Source organism: Pleurodeles waltl, chromosome 4_2 (assembly GCF_031143425.1).
Source record: "Pleurodeles waltl isolate 20211129_DDA chromosome 4_2, aPleWal1.hap1.20221129, whole genome shotgun sequence".
NCBI lineage: Eukaryota > Metazoa > Chordata > Amphibia > Caudata > Salamandridae > Pleurodeles > Pleurodeles waltl.
Genome location: NC_090443.1, coordinates 292,846,252 through 292,862,426, shown reverse-complemented (window position 1 = coordinate 292,862,426; position 16,175 = coordinate 292,846,252). Strand labels below are relative to the sequence as shown.

The 16,175-nt window shown below is 47.9% G+C and overlaps 1 protein-coding gene across 5 annotated transcripts in view; it reads right to left on the bottom strand.

The window, feature by feature from the left end:
* Positions 1-636: 636 nt before the first annotated feature.
* The window catches only part of SERHL2 (serine hydrolase like 2), a 103,225-nt gene continuing 87,686 nt past the window's right edge, over positions 637-16,175 (bottom strand). For all 5 annotated transcript variants that reach the window (XM_069231221.1, XM_069231220.1, XM_069231218.1 and 2 more), the window contains one exon: positions 637-3,496. In XM_069231221.1, the coding sequence (XP_069087322.1) occupies positions 3,365-3,496 (132 nt within the window). In that variant the 3' untranslated portion in view covers positions 637-3,364. The remainder of the gene's footprint in view (positions 3,497-16,175) is intronic.

Sequence of the window (16,175 nt, the reverse complement as noted above, 5' to 3'; positions counted from 1 at the left end):
TGCATCCGAAGGCACCTGCTGCAACAATGACCGGCTGCATGAATCTCCCCTCATCTTGAGCTGCGTGGATCCTGCATCACGGGTGGTGGTCTGGAGAGGTCCTCGTGGTCTTCTCTGCCAGCTGTCCAACTTTGGTGGAGGTAAGCCCTTGCCTTTCCACGCAGGACAGTACCCCTGTGCACCATGTCTCTTGCAGCTGCCAAGGCTTGTTTGCATCTCCTCCAAGGGATCTTCTGGCAATGTGTAGCTCCAGTCCCTAGCACTCCTTCCTTCGAAATCAGCCCTCTGCGTGATTCTTCTGCAGAGTGGGCTCCTTCTGGATACTTTACCCATTCGGTCCTGCAGGACTTCCTAGTATGATCTTGGTTCGCAGACCCACCTCCAGGGATGGTATTGCTTGGGCATCTGTTCTAAGGTAAGGAATCTGCAATTACAAGTCTCTATCAGATGAACAAGTTACTTACCTTCGATAACAAATTATCTGGTAGAGACATATTTTAGTTGCACTAGCTAGGTGTGGGAAAATCCTACAACCATCTGCACGGTTGGCCACCTTACAGTGACCTATTAAAATTAAAAGTGGTGACAGATGAGTAATGCCATTGGAAAAAGAAACACTGGATATTTTTTTTATTTCTATTAAAACAATTTATTACAATCATCTTCTAACATTTAGGCACATAGCGAGAGGAGCTCATCGGAAATTCAGATTTAAAACAAAAAACATTTAAATGAAATGTGAGGTGTTCTAATACCGAGGAGGTTTGTTAACTGGACTGTTATGTGAAGGTAATTTCTATAGATGAGATTTGTAAGTCTCTTAAAAGCACCTCTACACCTCCTGTCCCTCCAGTGAACAGACCCTTCACCAGATCTGCCACCCTGCCTTCACTTGGTGTGAAGATGTCACTGGGCTGCAGCAAACCAAGGAGAAGGAAGTAACAAACGTGGCTCTGCCTGATCCCCTTAGCAAGGCAGCGACTGGAACTATGTCACTGATAAGGAACAAGATTCAATGTCAAGTTAACAAACAACATATAGTTGTAGTATTTACTTCAAAAGAAATCACTCTTTAACTCAAGAATTGAACAGAAGATACTCTAAGAAACAAGGGGTGAGTGAGCCACTGAACGCTAGAACCAGATGACATTCTTGCTCGAGGTCATCTAGGACTCTCAGGCATGGCTGGACTGGTGCAGAACAGAAAAGCTGTTTAAGTGTTTTGCAAAGTAGCTTCCTGCAGACAATGTTTGTTTTACTATCATGGAAATCAACAGTAAAAACCGGTTCACAAGACCATAAAACAGGCCCACACAATGACCCACCAGACTAGCCCATCAGGCACTGCCTGATTGCTAGTCCGACCCTGCATTAAGGCCAAAATAACAGAAGCTATGTCAGTGACTTACTTCTGCAGCACATAGCATGAGAGACAGGGCAGCGTAAGTTTGGTCAGTGGGTAGGAACAGGCAGAGCCGATAAAAATACTGGTGACTGCCTGGAAAGTGACTGATGAAAAAGGAGCGGGCATCTGACGTGAAACAGTGAGAAAAGGAAAAGAAGAGAAAGTGCGGGTGGAGGAAAGACACGCCAAGAAGAGGACTGAGACTGCAACAGACTAGGATGAAAATCGGTAGGGCTGGCACAAAGTCAGTAGTGTGACATGGCTGCCCCTGTGTTTTGTAATCGTTTGCAGTGATGGGCCTGCTTACTTTTGATTCCGGCCACGAGCGAGAAGGACCTTGCTTGGCTAATGTTATCGCTTCTCTATGTTTGCATGGACATGGATGTGGCACTCATATCTGTCTGTTAGCGTTCGGGCCACCTGGAATCGGCCCTTCTAACAGTGATGGTTGACCCCTCCCCCCTCACGCACTGTGTACTCAGAATTAACACCACCTACTGCCACATGTCTTGTGTGTCCAGGAATTATGAGGCAACAATTAAAATGTCAAGATAACGCTTGTGAATGATGTTCATGCTGGAGGGAATTCAGCCTTTTGTCTAGTAGCAGTTTATATCCACCATAGAGGATTAATGTGCCTGCTGCGAAGAATGTGCACTAGGCAGATCATTCAACTTCATTTTATGTGGCTAGCTCAGTGGGTTACTGCTTTTGTCACAGAGATCCTTTTGTTTCCTACAGTTCATAAGTTAAAATCCTAATATAATACAATTACATATGAACTGCCATGAAGGAGCTGCATTCAAACTGTGTGGTATAGGTTAGAACGTTATTTTCCCCAGTCTTTCGTTATCCTAATGTCCGTAAAAGGGTTAGTTTGGTAGCAATACATTCTTTTTAGTAAAACCAACCACTGTGGTATGTTTTAAATCTAGTTTGTACTTCTCTGGACCAAACACACTTAAAGTATACTGCCTACTAGTATGGATGATGTGATTCCTACGACTTGTAATCCACTCTGACTTATGAAACATTTCCTTTAAACTGATTTACACATGCATGCTTGTGATTTTTTTTAAATAGCTAGTACATGTGACAGAAGCTTGAACTGTACCTTCTGTGTGAGGGAAGCTTGCATTGTACCTTCTGTGTGAGGGAAGCTTGCACCAGTTCCTAATTAAACTACCTATCCCTCTCTATCTTCCTATCTATTCTGTGCAGCTCTTACCCATATATATTCAGCATGTCACATAATTCCACTACACGAATACACTGTGCCACACAATTCCACAAGTAACAATTAAAATACAATTCACAAATTTTCCCTCCACACACACCGCCTACACTCCAAACCAAAACACATAAATAAAATACACTGTCATTTAAAACGCCAGTAGCTCTAACTCGCAAATACAAGACCTATTGTATTGCAAATGCTTGTTCTTTGTAAGCACTGCCTCTCTCTTCCACTGGGCTGACTCCAGCATAGGATGCTTGTGCAGTTATGGAAGCCAGAGATGCCAAAAGGGACATTCTGGTTGCAACGTTGTTTCTGTGGCTCTAAAGACTGCATGTAGGCACTGCTGTGGTCACAAATAGGGTCACACATTAGTACTGTGGTGGTTTTCACAGTTTGAATCAGTTTCTGGTGATGCCAGGTAGTTTGTCCGTTACAGTGACAACTGGGCACTATTAAAGGTGCGACAATCTGAAGTCAACAATAGCATTACAATGGTTTTATCGCAGTGACGGTCTATAAAGGCACTGGTGGTGCAACAGTGTTAAATCTCAACTGTAACTCCTCTAAAAGCTGTATTTTCTTCAAACTGTAACCACTAACTGTGCCATGGTAGTAGCAGGGCAGATACTGGTAGTAAGGTTTTTGTAGTCTGGAGCAAACACTGTTGTTATGGGGCAAAGGTTTGCAGCCTGGAACCCATGTTGATATTACTGCAGCTCTTACAGCCTGGACAAGAGGCTGGCACTGCTACTGTCTTCTTCCTGCAGGAATGTCCCAATGAGGTCGGACACATTCTCCGGCTCATTCAGGTGCACGAAGTGGTTGCCGTTTACCTCCTCCAGCTGATACTTCTACAGTGGGAGAGAAACAAAGATAAATTGTGAGTGTGTGTATTGATAAACAAGAATTTGCAATGCAATAGGTCTTGCATATGCTTGAGTTAGAGCTATTGGCGTTGTAAATGCATAACTGGACTTTTCTTGCCACATAAACTGGTCAACCCTGCCGCATAATTTGGTCCTCTATGCCACATAATTCCAGTGGCCCTGCATATAACTAAAGCATTTCCATTTACCTTCTTCCTCTATCTGCAGCAAAAAAGTGAAAATAGAGCCATTTTTTATTATATTTTTTAATAATATTATTTTGGGGTCCCCCCACCCTAGTGAGGGGGAAACATCGTGGAGAGAGTTATGGGCAAAAATGTTTTGGAAAAGGAATGCCCTGCAAAGCATTATGGGGTGAGTTTACGAGTGCAGCCAATATTGTAGTATCTTGACTGTAATGCTCAGAACAGCCCCCAGAATACACCAATAAGCATTTACAATGCAAAGGGTCTCGCGTTTACTCATGTTAGAGCTGATAGCGTTGTAAACTCCTAACCCGACTTTTCACCTATCGACAAAAGTGCATTTATGTACGTAACCCGAAAAAGTGCAATTAACTATGTAAAGCGCTCAACTACTGCCAAGCGAAATTGCGCTAGTAAATTAGAGAAAAAGTAGTCCATGAGCCGGACAGAAAACAGCAAGCCTTGCATGTTTTCTGTACTTGGTCGATGCGCTCGAGGAGGGCTAGCCACCGGAAAAGGCATGACGAATGCATGCCTTCGACTAATGAAAGCAAGCAGATTTATTTAGGCAAGCCCACGAACCAATGAAAAACACTGACGTGACGTCAACAGGGCTCCGAGACCTTTTCTAAACCCTAAAGCGTCTCGCTGCGATACGCATGCACTAGCGCATGCGGCGCAGGCTCGACCCTAATAACATTTGTAAGAAACATGGTCATGTAACCATATAGTCAGCCCCTTGAGAGCATAACCACATTCAAACAGAATGGCAGAACGTAATTGTTAGAAATGGGGTTTTTGGTTGGCAGTCAGGTTGCCCTCTGTCCAAGCAAGAACCCTCACTCTAGTCAGGGTAAGTCACACACAATCCAAAATCAGCCGGTGCTCACCCTCCGGTAGCTTGGCACGAGCAGTCAGGCTTAACTTAGAAGGCAATGTGTAAAGCATTTGTGCAATAAATCATACAACACCATAGCATAACACCACAAAAATACACCACACAGTATTTAGAAAAATATATAATATTTATCTGGGTATCTTCAGGTCAAAACGATCAAAGTTGCAATACGAATTTGTAAAGATATCACTGAAAAGTGATATAAAGTGTCTTAAGTCTTTGGAAAGTAAACAGAGTCTCTTTCAAACACAAAGTACCTGGTTTCTGGTGGAAAATCTCCTCAGAAGGCCACAGGAGAAGAGGTGCGTGGAAAACTGGTGTGTGCGTCGATTTCTCCTCAGCACACACGGACTTGCGTCGTTATTTTCCACGCGGGGAGTCGGGCGTCGTCTTCCGGCGCGCGGACAGTCTCTTACTGTGGTTTGCGGGGAGTACCAGATGTCCCGGGTCTGTGCGTGGATTTTCCTGCTTGTTTTCCGGCTGCGCGTCGTTCTGCGGGGCTGCGCGTCGAAGTTTCGATCTCACGGCAGGCGTCGCGTCGATTTCTCCGGCGGAGTCGGGCGGCATTGTCCTTGCGAGGCCGTGCGTCAAAGTTTTGATCTCACGGCAGGCGTCGCGTCGATTTCTCCTGGAAAGTCGGGCGGCGTTGTCCTTGCGAGGCCGTGCGTCAAAGTTTCGATCTCACGGCAGGCGTCGCGTCGATTTCTCCTGCGGAGATTGGGCGTCGTTGTCCTTGCGAGGCCGTGCGTCAAAGTTTTGATCTCACGGCCGGCGTCGCGTCGATTTCTCCCGGGAAGTCGGGCGGCGTTGTCCTTGCAAGGCTGTGCGTCAAAGTTTCGGTCGCCCCGAAGACGTCGCGTTGATCAGCGTCGGTGTGCAGCGTTTTTCTTGCCGCGGAACAAGCTGTGCGTCTAAAAGTTCGGCGCACGGAGCGTCCAAGAGGAAGAGAGAAGTCTTTTTGGTCCTGAGACTTCAGGGAACAGGAGGCAAGCTCTATCCAAGCCCTTGGAGAGCACTTTTACAGCCAGACAAGAGTTCAGCAAGGCAGCAGGCCAACAGCAAGGCAGCAGTCCTTTGTAGAAAAGCAGACAGGTGAGTCCTTTGAGCAGCCAGGCAGTTCTTCTTGGCAGGATGTAGTTTCTGGTTCAGGTTTCTTCTCCAGCAAGTGTCTGATGAGGTAGGGCAGAGGCCCTGTTTTATACTAAGTTGTGCCTTTGAAGTGGGGGTGACTTCAAAGAGTCTCTAAGAAATGCACCAAGCCCCCTTTCAGTTCAATCCTGTCTGCCAGAGTCCCAGTAGGGGGTGTGGCAGTCCTTTGTGTGAGGGCAGGCCCTCCACCCTCCCAGCCCAGGAAGACTCATTCAAAATGCAGATGTATGCAAGTGAGGCTGAGTACCCTGTGTTTGGGGTGTGTCTGAGTGAATGCACAAGGAGCTGTCAACTAAACCTAGCCAGACGTGGATTGAAGGGCACAACAAGATTTTAGTGCAAAGAAATGCTCACTTTCTAAAAGTGGCATTTCTAGAATAGTAATATTAAATCCGACTTCACCAGTCAGCAGGATTTTGTATTACCATTCTGGCCATACTAAATATGACCTTCCTGCTCCTTTCAGATCAGCAGCTGCCACTTCAACAGTGTATGAGGGCAGCCCCAATGTTAGCCTATGAAGGGAGCAGGCCTCACAGTAGTGTAAAAACGAATTTAGGAGTTTTACACTACTAGGACATATAACTACCCAGGTACATGTCCTGCCTTTTACCTACACAGCACCCTGCTCTAGGGGTTACCTAGGGCACACATTAGGGATGACTTATATGTAGTAAAAGGGGAGTTCTAGGCTTGGCAAGTACTTTTAAATGCCAAGTCGAAGTGGCAGTGAAACTGCACACACAGGCCTTGCAATGGCAGGCCTGAGACAGGGTTAAGGGGCTACTGAGGTGGGTGGCACAACCAGTGCTGCAGGCCCACTAGTAGCATTTAATCTACCTGCCCTAGGCACATGTAGTGCACTCTACCAGGGACTTACAAGTAAATTAAATAGTCAATCATGGATAAACCAATCAGTAGTACAATTTACACAGAGAGCATATGCACTTTAGCACTGGTTAGCAGTGGTAAAGTGCCCAGAGGTCAAAAGCCAACAACCACAGGTCAGAAAAAATAGGAGGAAGGAGGCAAAAAGTTTGGGTATGTCCCTGTCAAAAAGCCAGGTCCAACATGACCCCCTACCAGCCTAAAGCCAGGGGAGAACAACCACTATCCTGATGTACTTCCCTGTTTGAGGCGACAGAACAAGGACCCAGGCCCACAACAGCAGGGGCATGCTCCAGTTCTTCGCCTTCCTGACTCCAATTGGATCACTCTGTCCATACTCTCAGGGCCCACTAAGCCAACCCATGGGGAACCTTTCTCCTTACCTGTGGATCCCATCTGTGCAGCACCTAACCTTACCTTGCTCACAGATGTATCCCAGGAGCAGGATAGTACCACCATGACCAACACAGTGGTGTTGCCCACTCTACCCCCGGGGTGGGACACTTGTCCCCTCCCCCGGGATAACTCTGTCCACCCGGACAGCAAGCCACAGTGATTACTGACAGCTGCCAGGGATGAGAGCCAGGCCCCAGGCCTTTCAAAGCTCTCCAACCACTGTGGCTGTGGAGAGTGGGGGGCGGTAGCCCCAGGTGCTGGGCACCTTTTAACCACTCTCCCTTCCACCAGGTCAGGGATGACAGCCTGAACCTGGTCCTCCCCTCTGGGGCTCTGTACCCTCCCTCCTGGAGCGGTACCCCCAGAGTCCAACATGGTCAGGGTGCTTACAGAAGTCGCCCTGTACCATTCCTCCACCAGTGCAGGGCTGTTAACCTGCAACTGGCCCTCCAACCTGGGGCCTGTACCTTCAGGTTGGACTAGGGCCCGGGGTGAGGCTTCCCTCCCCCTACCCTCCCTTCTGGGGTCCAGCACCCTCCAACTAGGAGTGGCCTCCTCAGAAGACAACATGGTAGGGGCACTGTTATCAGTAGCCCCTCCCTCCAGGTCCGGGGGGGACACCCTGAACCTGGTCTTCCAGCCCAGGGTCTGTACCCTCAGACTGGATCACTGCCTGACAAACCAGGACTTCCTGGGAGGCACACCTACCCCCCACCAGGTCAGAGTTTAACCTCTGCACCTGACCATTCAACTCAGAGTCACCACCCTAAAGTTGAACAATTGCCTGGCACGCCAGGACTTCCTGGAGGGCACACTGACCCTCCACCAGGTCAGAGTTTAACCTCTGAACTGGGCCATTCAACTCAGAGTCACCACCCTGAAGTTGGACAATTTCCTGGCACAGCAGGACTTCTTGGGAGGCACACCTACCTCCCACCAGGTCAGAGTTTAACCTCTGAACCTGGGTATCCAACCCAGGGTCACCACCCTGAGGTTGAACAATTGCCTGGCACGCCAGGACTTTCTGGGGGGCACACCTACCCCCCACCAGGTCAGAGTTTAACCTCTGAACCCGGTTATCCAACCCAGAGTCAGCACTCTGAGGTTGGACCACTGCCTGGTACACCAGGACTTTCTGGGGGGCACACCTACCCCCCAACAGGTCAGAGTTTATCCCCTGAACCTGGTTAGCCAACCCAGAGTCACCACCCTGAGGTTGAACCATTGCCTGGCAGGCCAGGACTTCCAGGGAGGCACACCTACCTCCCACCAGGTCAGAGTTTAACCTCTGAGCCTGGTTCCCCAACCCAGAGTCACCACCCTGAGGTTGGGCAATTGCCTGGCACGCCAGGACTTTCTGGGGGGAACACCTACCCCCCAACAGGTCAGAGTTTATCCCCTGAACCTGGTTAGCCAACCCAGAGTCAACACCCTGAGGTTGGACAATTGCCTGGCACAGCAGGACTTCTTGGGTGGCACATCTACCCCCCACCAGGTCAGAGTTTAACCTCTGAACCTGGGTATCCAACCCAGAGTCACCACCCTGAGGTTGAATCTTTGCCTGGCATGCCAGGACTTCCTGGGGGGCACTCTCACCCCCCACAAGGGACACACCGTCCCCAAGGGCCACACAAGAGTCTGGTTGGCGCAGGTCTCCCGACCCCTGCCCATCCGGCAGAGTCTGGGTTTCCCCCAAACCAGAAACGGTTTCACCTGGGTCATTCCTGGGGGGCTCTGCTCTCACAGCTGTCCCCTGACTCTCAAGCTCCTCCACTGGGGTCTGCAACCCCCTCTCAACCCTATGTCTGGACTTCTGCACCCCCTCACTAGGAGGGGTACTGCCAGACACCAGAACTGTTGGGATGCTGGCTACAGTCACCCCCCCCCAAGTTCTTCTGACACTGCGGGGCTTCCCTCAAAAGGTGGCCCTACGGTACAGGCTAGGCTTCCCTCCAGGTGTTCCCTCATGGAACCCTCTAGGACCTGGGACCTACCTGGGACACTACAATCCTTTCCCACCACACTCGGTTGGGAACCACCTAGACCACTCCCTTCAGGAGCACCCCCAAATGCCTCTTCAGACTCTCTGGTACTCACCCAGAAGTCTGCCTCCATTGTAAGTTCCCTGGGGTCAGAGAACTCACACTCCACCTGGTGTTGGCGTAGCTCTGGAAAATAAGGACCAGACATATGCTCTCCAGCAATTACATCACTCTGCCCTTCACATGTATTAACCACAGTACCCTTCACCCAACCATCCAGTAACTCAACCTTGGGAAAGCACTCTACTTCACCCTCCTGAGACAGTATCTGTCTGTCCCTGACACTCAACCCATACTCTTCTGGGATGTCTCTACACTCTATATCCAGGACGTCCACCAGGGGGGAACCCTTTTCACTGTCACTCTCTGCTAGAGTCAGTAAAGTGTCCCTCCCCCCAGTAGGAATATGACTCCCTGTGCCAGTCCCCCAATCCTTCTCAGGGACCCTGTGCATAACGGGAACTACCTCATACCCTTGAACCGCCTGGGGCGTGTCAACTCCCTTCTTCAAGTTGGGCACCACATCTCTGGGCTTGTGCCCTCCTTCAGCAGTACTAGATGCAAGATTTTTGTTGCCACCATCTGAACTGGACTCAGCCCTTCCGGCCTCCAGTTTCAGCTCTTTACAGCTCAGCTCTTGAGCTGCAATCTTTTCTTCTTCCAGGGCTAAGAGTCTTTTTGCCTCACCCTCTGCAAGATACTCCTCTAATTGTTGCTCCTGTCGCCTTTGACCTCGGAGCCATTCATCTATTTCTAGGTCACTGTCCAACTCTGAGTAGTCTTCCTCCTCATGTGAGAAGTCTTCCTCCTCCTGTGCGTAGTCCTCCTCCTCATCTGAGGGGTACTTAGTCATTTGGTTTCTTGCTGCCTCTCTCTCTGCCCATCTTTCCTCCCCCCAGACTATGTAGTGATGGAGCATCTCCGCCTTAGTAGATCTCCTTGCTACGGGAAGGCCCCATTTTCTGCAAAGCTTCCTTAGGTCAGCCTTAGTGAGGTGGTCAGTACGAACAAAGAATGAGTAGGTACACAATCCCATTTTGATAAGATCTTATCAGCAAAAACCAAAATCCAAAGTCCAAAATATCAATAGTATATCCAGGAGGACATCAGAGAACCAAGAGCCAAAAAAGATGAAAAATCAAGTTGACCTTCAACTGTGGGTAGGTAGTGAAATACTTAGCTACTGTATGTCACTGCACAAACACAAGTCCTATCCTCACCGCTGATCACCAATGTTAGAAATGGGGTTTTTGGTTGGTAGTCAGGTTGCCCTCTGTCCAAGCAAGAACCCTCACTCTAGTCAGGGTAAGTCACACACAATCCAAAATCAGCCGGTGCTCACCCTCCGGTAGCTTGGCACGAGCAGTCAGGCTTAACTTAGAAGGCAATGTGTAAAGCATTTGTGCAATAAATCATACAACACCATAGCATAACACCACAAAAATACACCACACAGTGTTTAGAAAAATATATAATATTTATCTGGGTATCTTCAGGTCAAAACGATCAAAGTTGCAATACGAATTTGTAAACTGAAAAGTGATATAAAGTGTCTTAAGTCTTTGGAAAGTAAACAGAGTCTCTTTCAAACACAAAGTACCTGGTTTCTGGTGGAAAATCTCCTCAGAGGGCCACAGGAGAAAAGGTGCGTGGAAAACTGGTGTGTGCGTCGATTTCTCCTCAGCACACACGGACTTGCGTCGTTATTTTCCACGCGGGAAGTCGGGCGTCGTCTTCCGGCGCGCGGACAGTCTCTTACTGTGGTTTGCGGGGAGTACCAGATGTCCCGGGTCTGTGCGTGGATTTTCCTGCTTGTTTTCCGGCTGCGCGTCGTTCTGCGGGGCTGCGCGTCGAAGTTTCGATCTCACGGCAGGCGTCGCGTCGATTTCTCCAGCGGAGTCGGGCGGCGTTGTCCTTGCAAGGCCGTGCGTCAAAGTTTTGATCTCACGGCAGGCGTCGCGTCGATTTCTCCTGGAAAGTCAGGCGGCGTTGTCCATGCGAGGCCGTGCGTCAAAGTTTCGATCTCACGGCAGGCGTTGCGTCGATTTCTCCTGCGGAGTCGGGCGGCGTTGTCCTTGCGAGGCCGTGCGTCAAAGTTTTGATCTCACGGCAGGCGTTGCGTCGATTTCTCCCGGGAAGTCGGGCGGCGTTGTCCTTGCGAGGCCGTGCGTCAAAGTTTCGGTCGTCCCGAAGACGTCGCGTTGATCAGCGTCGGTGTGCGGCCTTTTTCTTGCCGCGGAACAAGCTGTGCGTCGAAAAGTTCGGCGCACGGAGCGTCCAAGAGGAAGAGAGAAGTCTTTTTGGTCCTGAGACTTCAGGGAACAGGAGGCAAGCTCTATCCAAGCCCTTGGAGAGCACTTTTACAGCCAGACAAGAGTTCAGCAAGGCAGCAGGCCAACAGCAAGGCAGCAGTCCTTTGTAGAAAAGCAGACAGGTGAGTCCTTTGAGCAGCCAGGCAGTTCTTCTTGGCAGGATGTAGTTTCTGGTTCAGGTTTCTTCTCCAGCAAGTGTCTGATGAGGTAGGGCAGAGGCCCTGTTTTATACTAAGTTGTGCCTTTGAAGTGGGGGTGACTTCAAAGAGTCTCTAAGAAATGCACCAAGCCCCCTTTCAGTTCAATCCTGTCTGCCAGAGTCCCAGTAGGGGGTGTGGCAGTCCTTTGTGTGAGGGCAGGCCCTCCACCCTCCCAGCCCAGGAAGACCCATTCAAAATGCAGATGTATGCAAGTGAGGCTGAGTACCCTGTGTTTGGGGTGTGTCTGAGTGAATGCACAAGGAGCTGTCAACTAAACCTAGCCAGACGTGGATTGAAGGGCACAACAAGATTTTAGTGCAAAGAAATGCTCACTTTCTAAAAGTGGCATTTCTAGAATAGTAATATTAAATCCGACTTCACCAGTCAGCAGGATTTTGTATTACCATTCTGGCCATACTAAATATGACCTTCCTGCTCCTTTCAGATCAGCAGCTGCCACTTCAACAGTGTATGAGGGCAGCCCCAATGTTAGCCTATGAAGAGAGCAGGCCTCACAGTAGTGTAAAAACGAATTTAGGAGTTTTACACTACTAGGACATATAACTACCCAGGTACATGTCCTGCCTTTTACCTACACAGCACCCTGCTCTAGGGGTTACCTAGGGCACACATTAGGGATGACTTATATGTAGTAAAAGGGGAGTTCTAGGCTTGGCAAGTACTTTTAAATGCCAAGTCGAAGTGGCAGTGAAACTGCACACACAGGCCTTGCAATGGCAGGCCTGAGACAGGGTTAAGGGGCTACTGAGGTGGGTGGCACAACCAGTGCTGCAGGCCCACTAGTAGCATTTAATCTACCTGCCCTAGGCACATGTAGTGCACTCTACCAGGGACTTACAAGTAAATTAAATAGTCAATCATGGATAAACCAATCAGTAGTACAATTTACACAGAGTGCATATGCACTTTAGCACTGGTTAGCAGTGGTAAAGTGCCCAGAGGTCAAAAGCCAACAACAACCGGTCAGAAAAAATAGGAGGAAGGAGGCAAAAAGTTTGGGGATGTCCCTGTCAAAAAGCCAGGTCCAACAGTAATGCAGTGTAACGATATATTTAGTCCCTAGAGGGCGTAGTGTACTATACACGTTCAGGCCTACTAGAATAATATTATAAATAAAGGCCCTTAAAACACAAACGTTTCCCAGATGTAATACAATGGTTCCAGCCATGAGTGAACTTAAAAAGACACTGATTGATTAAAGGGCTTATTATTTTGCAGCCACCCCTTCAACCTAGTGTGGGGGACCCAGAGATGACCTAGACAGAAAGAGTGTGTTGTGCTGACCATGTTGATGGTGGTCCCATTGTCCTAGGACCACCACACAATGAGTTATGGGCAAAAATGTTTTGTAAAAGGAATGTTCCTCAAAGCAGTATGAAGCGAGTTTCTCAGTGCAGGGAATATTGTATTATCAGAATTATAATGCTCAGAACAGCCCCTCGAGGACAACATAAAAGAAATAGCATTTGTAAGAAACATGGTCATGTAACAATACAGTCGGCCCCTAGAGGGCATAACAACATGAAAACAGAAAGGCAGTGTAACCATACATTTAACCCCTAGAGGGCATAGTGCCTTACACATTTCCAGGCCTACTGCAATACTATTACAAACAAGGCACTTAAAACACAAAGTATTCCCAGCTGTAAAACAAAAGTTCCACCCATGAGAGAGCTTAAAAAGACGTTGAATGGTGGGAGAGATTACAATTAATCCCCCCGCCCCACAACTAGTTTAGTTTGGTGACCCAGAGATGACATAGACAGAAAGAGTGTGTCGTGCTGAACGGTCTGGTGGTGGTCCCATTGTTGCCGGACCACCACAGCCTGAGTTAGGGGCAAATATGTTTTAAAAAAGAAATGCGCAGCAAAGCATTATGGGGCGAGCTTCCCCGAGTGCAGTGAATATTGTAGTATCGGCTCTCCCGCTGTGCTGGGATAGCCGCTTCAAGGATTTCTGTGATTTTTTTCTGCTAAATGCTCCAGTTTGTATCTTTTTCAACTGCTAAACTTAAGTGGTACGCATGTAAAGCGCTCCTCAGATTGAGTTCGCCCTATATGAAACTTCACGTCCTCATGTAAAGTGGTCCTCTGATCGAGTTTGCGCTATATGACGTTTAAAAAAAAAAAATAATAATAATTAAAAAGAACCCCCTTCCAGCCTTTGTGCACAGACACCAAAAAGAAACTGCAACATGCCCAAAACAAGGAAGAGGAAGAAATGACACACAGCCAAGCAGCGAGGCAAAAGAAAAAAGTAGTGTGCCACATTAAGCTTTATGCCGATCTCGCTATAATCCATGTAACAGGATCAGTCTCCAAGGCTGTACCAAAGCAGCTTCAAGGTGGGACAAACAAAGCATTTACCTACGAAACCAAGGGAACTTTGAAAGGCAGGCCAAGGAACGAATGAAAGTGATAGGTGTGTTGCAAGTCCACATGTGTAGATTACAACATTTCGAGGGACCGCGCTTGCGCACTGCCTAGGCTTGACCTAAAAACGCTGTGCCACTTGGGCAAAAGTAAGCATTTTGTGTGTGAAACACTATTCTTTTGTTCACACCATTTTCACTTTTACAGGAACAGGCTGGCAAGAGCCATATAGTTTGTGTGGGTTCCGGGACAGTAAATTCCCCTTCAAACCATAAACCAGGAGGAGGCAAAGTAACCTAACTTTTCTTGCGTGTGTCCAGCCAAGGCCCAGTTATTTTGGGTGTACTGGGGTAGGCAGGAAGGCCAGGTTTGGGGGTCAGGGGGGTGGGGTGGGCGTGGTCAGGCCCTCGAAGGCACCCTTTACCCCACATTTGGCATCTTCACAATTGGAAAAGCACCTGTTTTTTTTTTATGTCCCATGTGGGTCTACAGCCAGTGCTCTCTGCTTGTCACCCTCCTTGCATGAGAGCTGGGACGAAGGCACTTTATTGCATGGAAATATTCAAGCATCGTTAGTTCAGTTTCTCACAAGGATGGACCTCTCTCAATGGTAGTCGGGACCAGAGCGTTTCGTGTCCACAGTTTACTATGTACAATACCTAATGACAGGGCTGCCACTTTTTGCAGAGCAAAATACTGACCATTTTTTCCCATTACCAGATTATGAGCTGGTGCCTGAATATAAATGTGTGTAAAATTATCTCTATTGTTTTTCAAGCTGGAAGTTCTCCCCCTGTTTTGTTTAAGTCTTTTAAGGAATAGTTTAGTCAACTTTGAAGCACTTTCTTCGTGTACTTGCTGCTTTAAATTTATATAACAAAGTGGATAAATTACAGGTTTTTAAAATAATTTCCCAAGTGTTCACCGATACGAATCAAGGTGGCAACCCTGCCGATTGATTGATGGTTATTCATGAAACAGGTGGTGTCAAAAAGGGGATAGGGCTGGTTAAGAGTCAGTCATGTCAATGAATACCTCTGTTATTTTGTTGCTTGGCATGTGATTGGTATAAAAGAAAGAGGATAAGGGGTTAGTGGAGTCCAACTGTCACACAATAATCCTATTGGAAGTGTATTTTTAAGTCACTGTTTCTGCCCTAGGGTACTTTAAATGCATAACTGGTCATATTTACAAGCCCATTGCGCCGCCTTAGCGTCTTTTTTTATGACACTAAGGAGGCCTCCACTGTGTGCCACGTTTACAAAGTGGCCCAATGCATGCATTGCGCCACTTTGTAACTCCTTGTGCCACATAATACCTGACGCAAGTATAATGTATGCAAAGGGGGGCGTTCCCACGCAGGGAGGCACAAAAAAATGGCACAGTGAAATTTACAAGATTTCATTGTGACACTCTTTCCATCATTTTTAACTCCTGCTCATGGCAGGCATTAAAGTGACGCTCTCCTAATAACCTATGGGCCTCCCTGTACTTTGCTGGACTAGCGCCATAATTTATGGCCCTAATCCAGCAAAGCGACACAACAGCGTCATAAATTAAGATGCTACTGTGCTAACCTGCGCTATGGTGTTCTGTATATTAAATACAGCGCTACCATGGTGACGTTAGTGGGGTGCAGGGCGACGCAAGAAAAGTGGTGCATCAGAGACTACGCGCCACTTTCTTGTAAATATGCCCCTAAATCTCTATATGTTAAACAATCTCATTCTTATGCAAAACCCTTCGCTTAGGGGCCTGTTGAAGTAGCCTGTCCCTCCCTGGGTGCTAAGGGAAGCCTAGATGGCTGCCGAAACCAGCTGTGTAATTGTTCTAACGGTTTAGGATTAACTAGTGCTTTGATGTACCCAATACTGTCCCACTTTCCAAGTACCCACGGCTTCCTCAATTCTGATGCCTTTATTAAGTGTTCTTTAGTCTGGTCTATCCCCATCATCAAACCCCTTGCAGTGCTAAAGGCTCTTGCTAACGGCCACAGATCGATTGTCTTTTCTTCTACACTACCTAAGGCAATCTGGCCAGCAACATGTACAAACTGTAGCCAAAGATAAAAATGAATGTGGTTAAACATTGTTACTGATATCACCAGGTGGAGTCCAGTAGTGTATAAGAGGTGTAACCAGACCCAAACTTTAGTGAAAGAAGGTACTGGGATTTCGAAC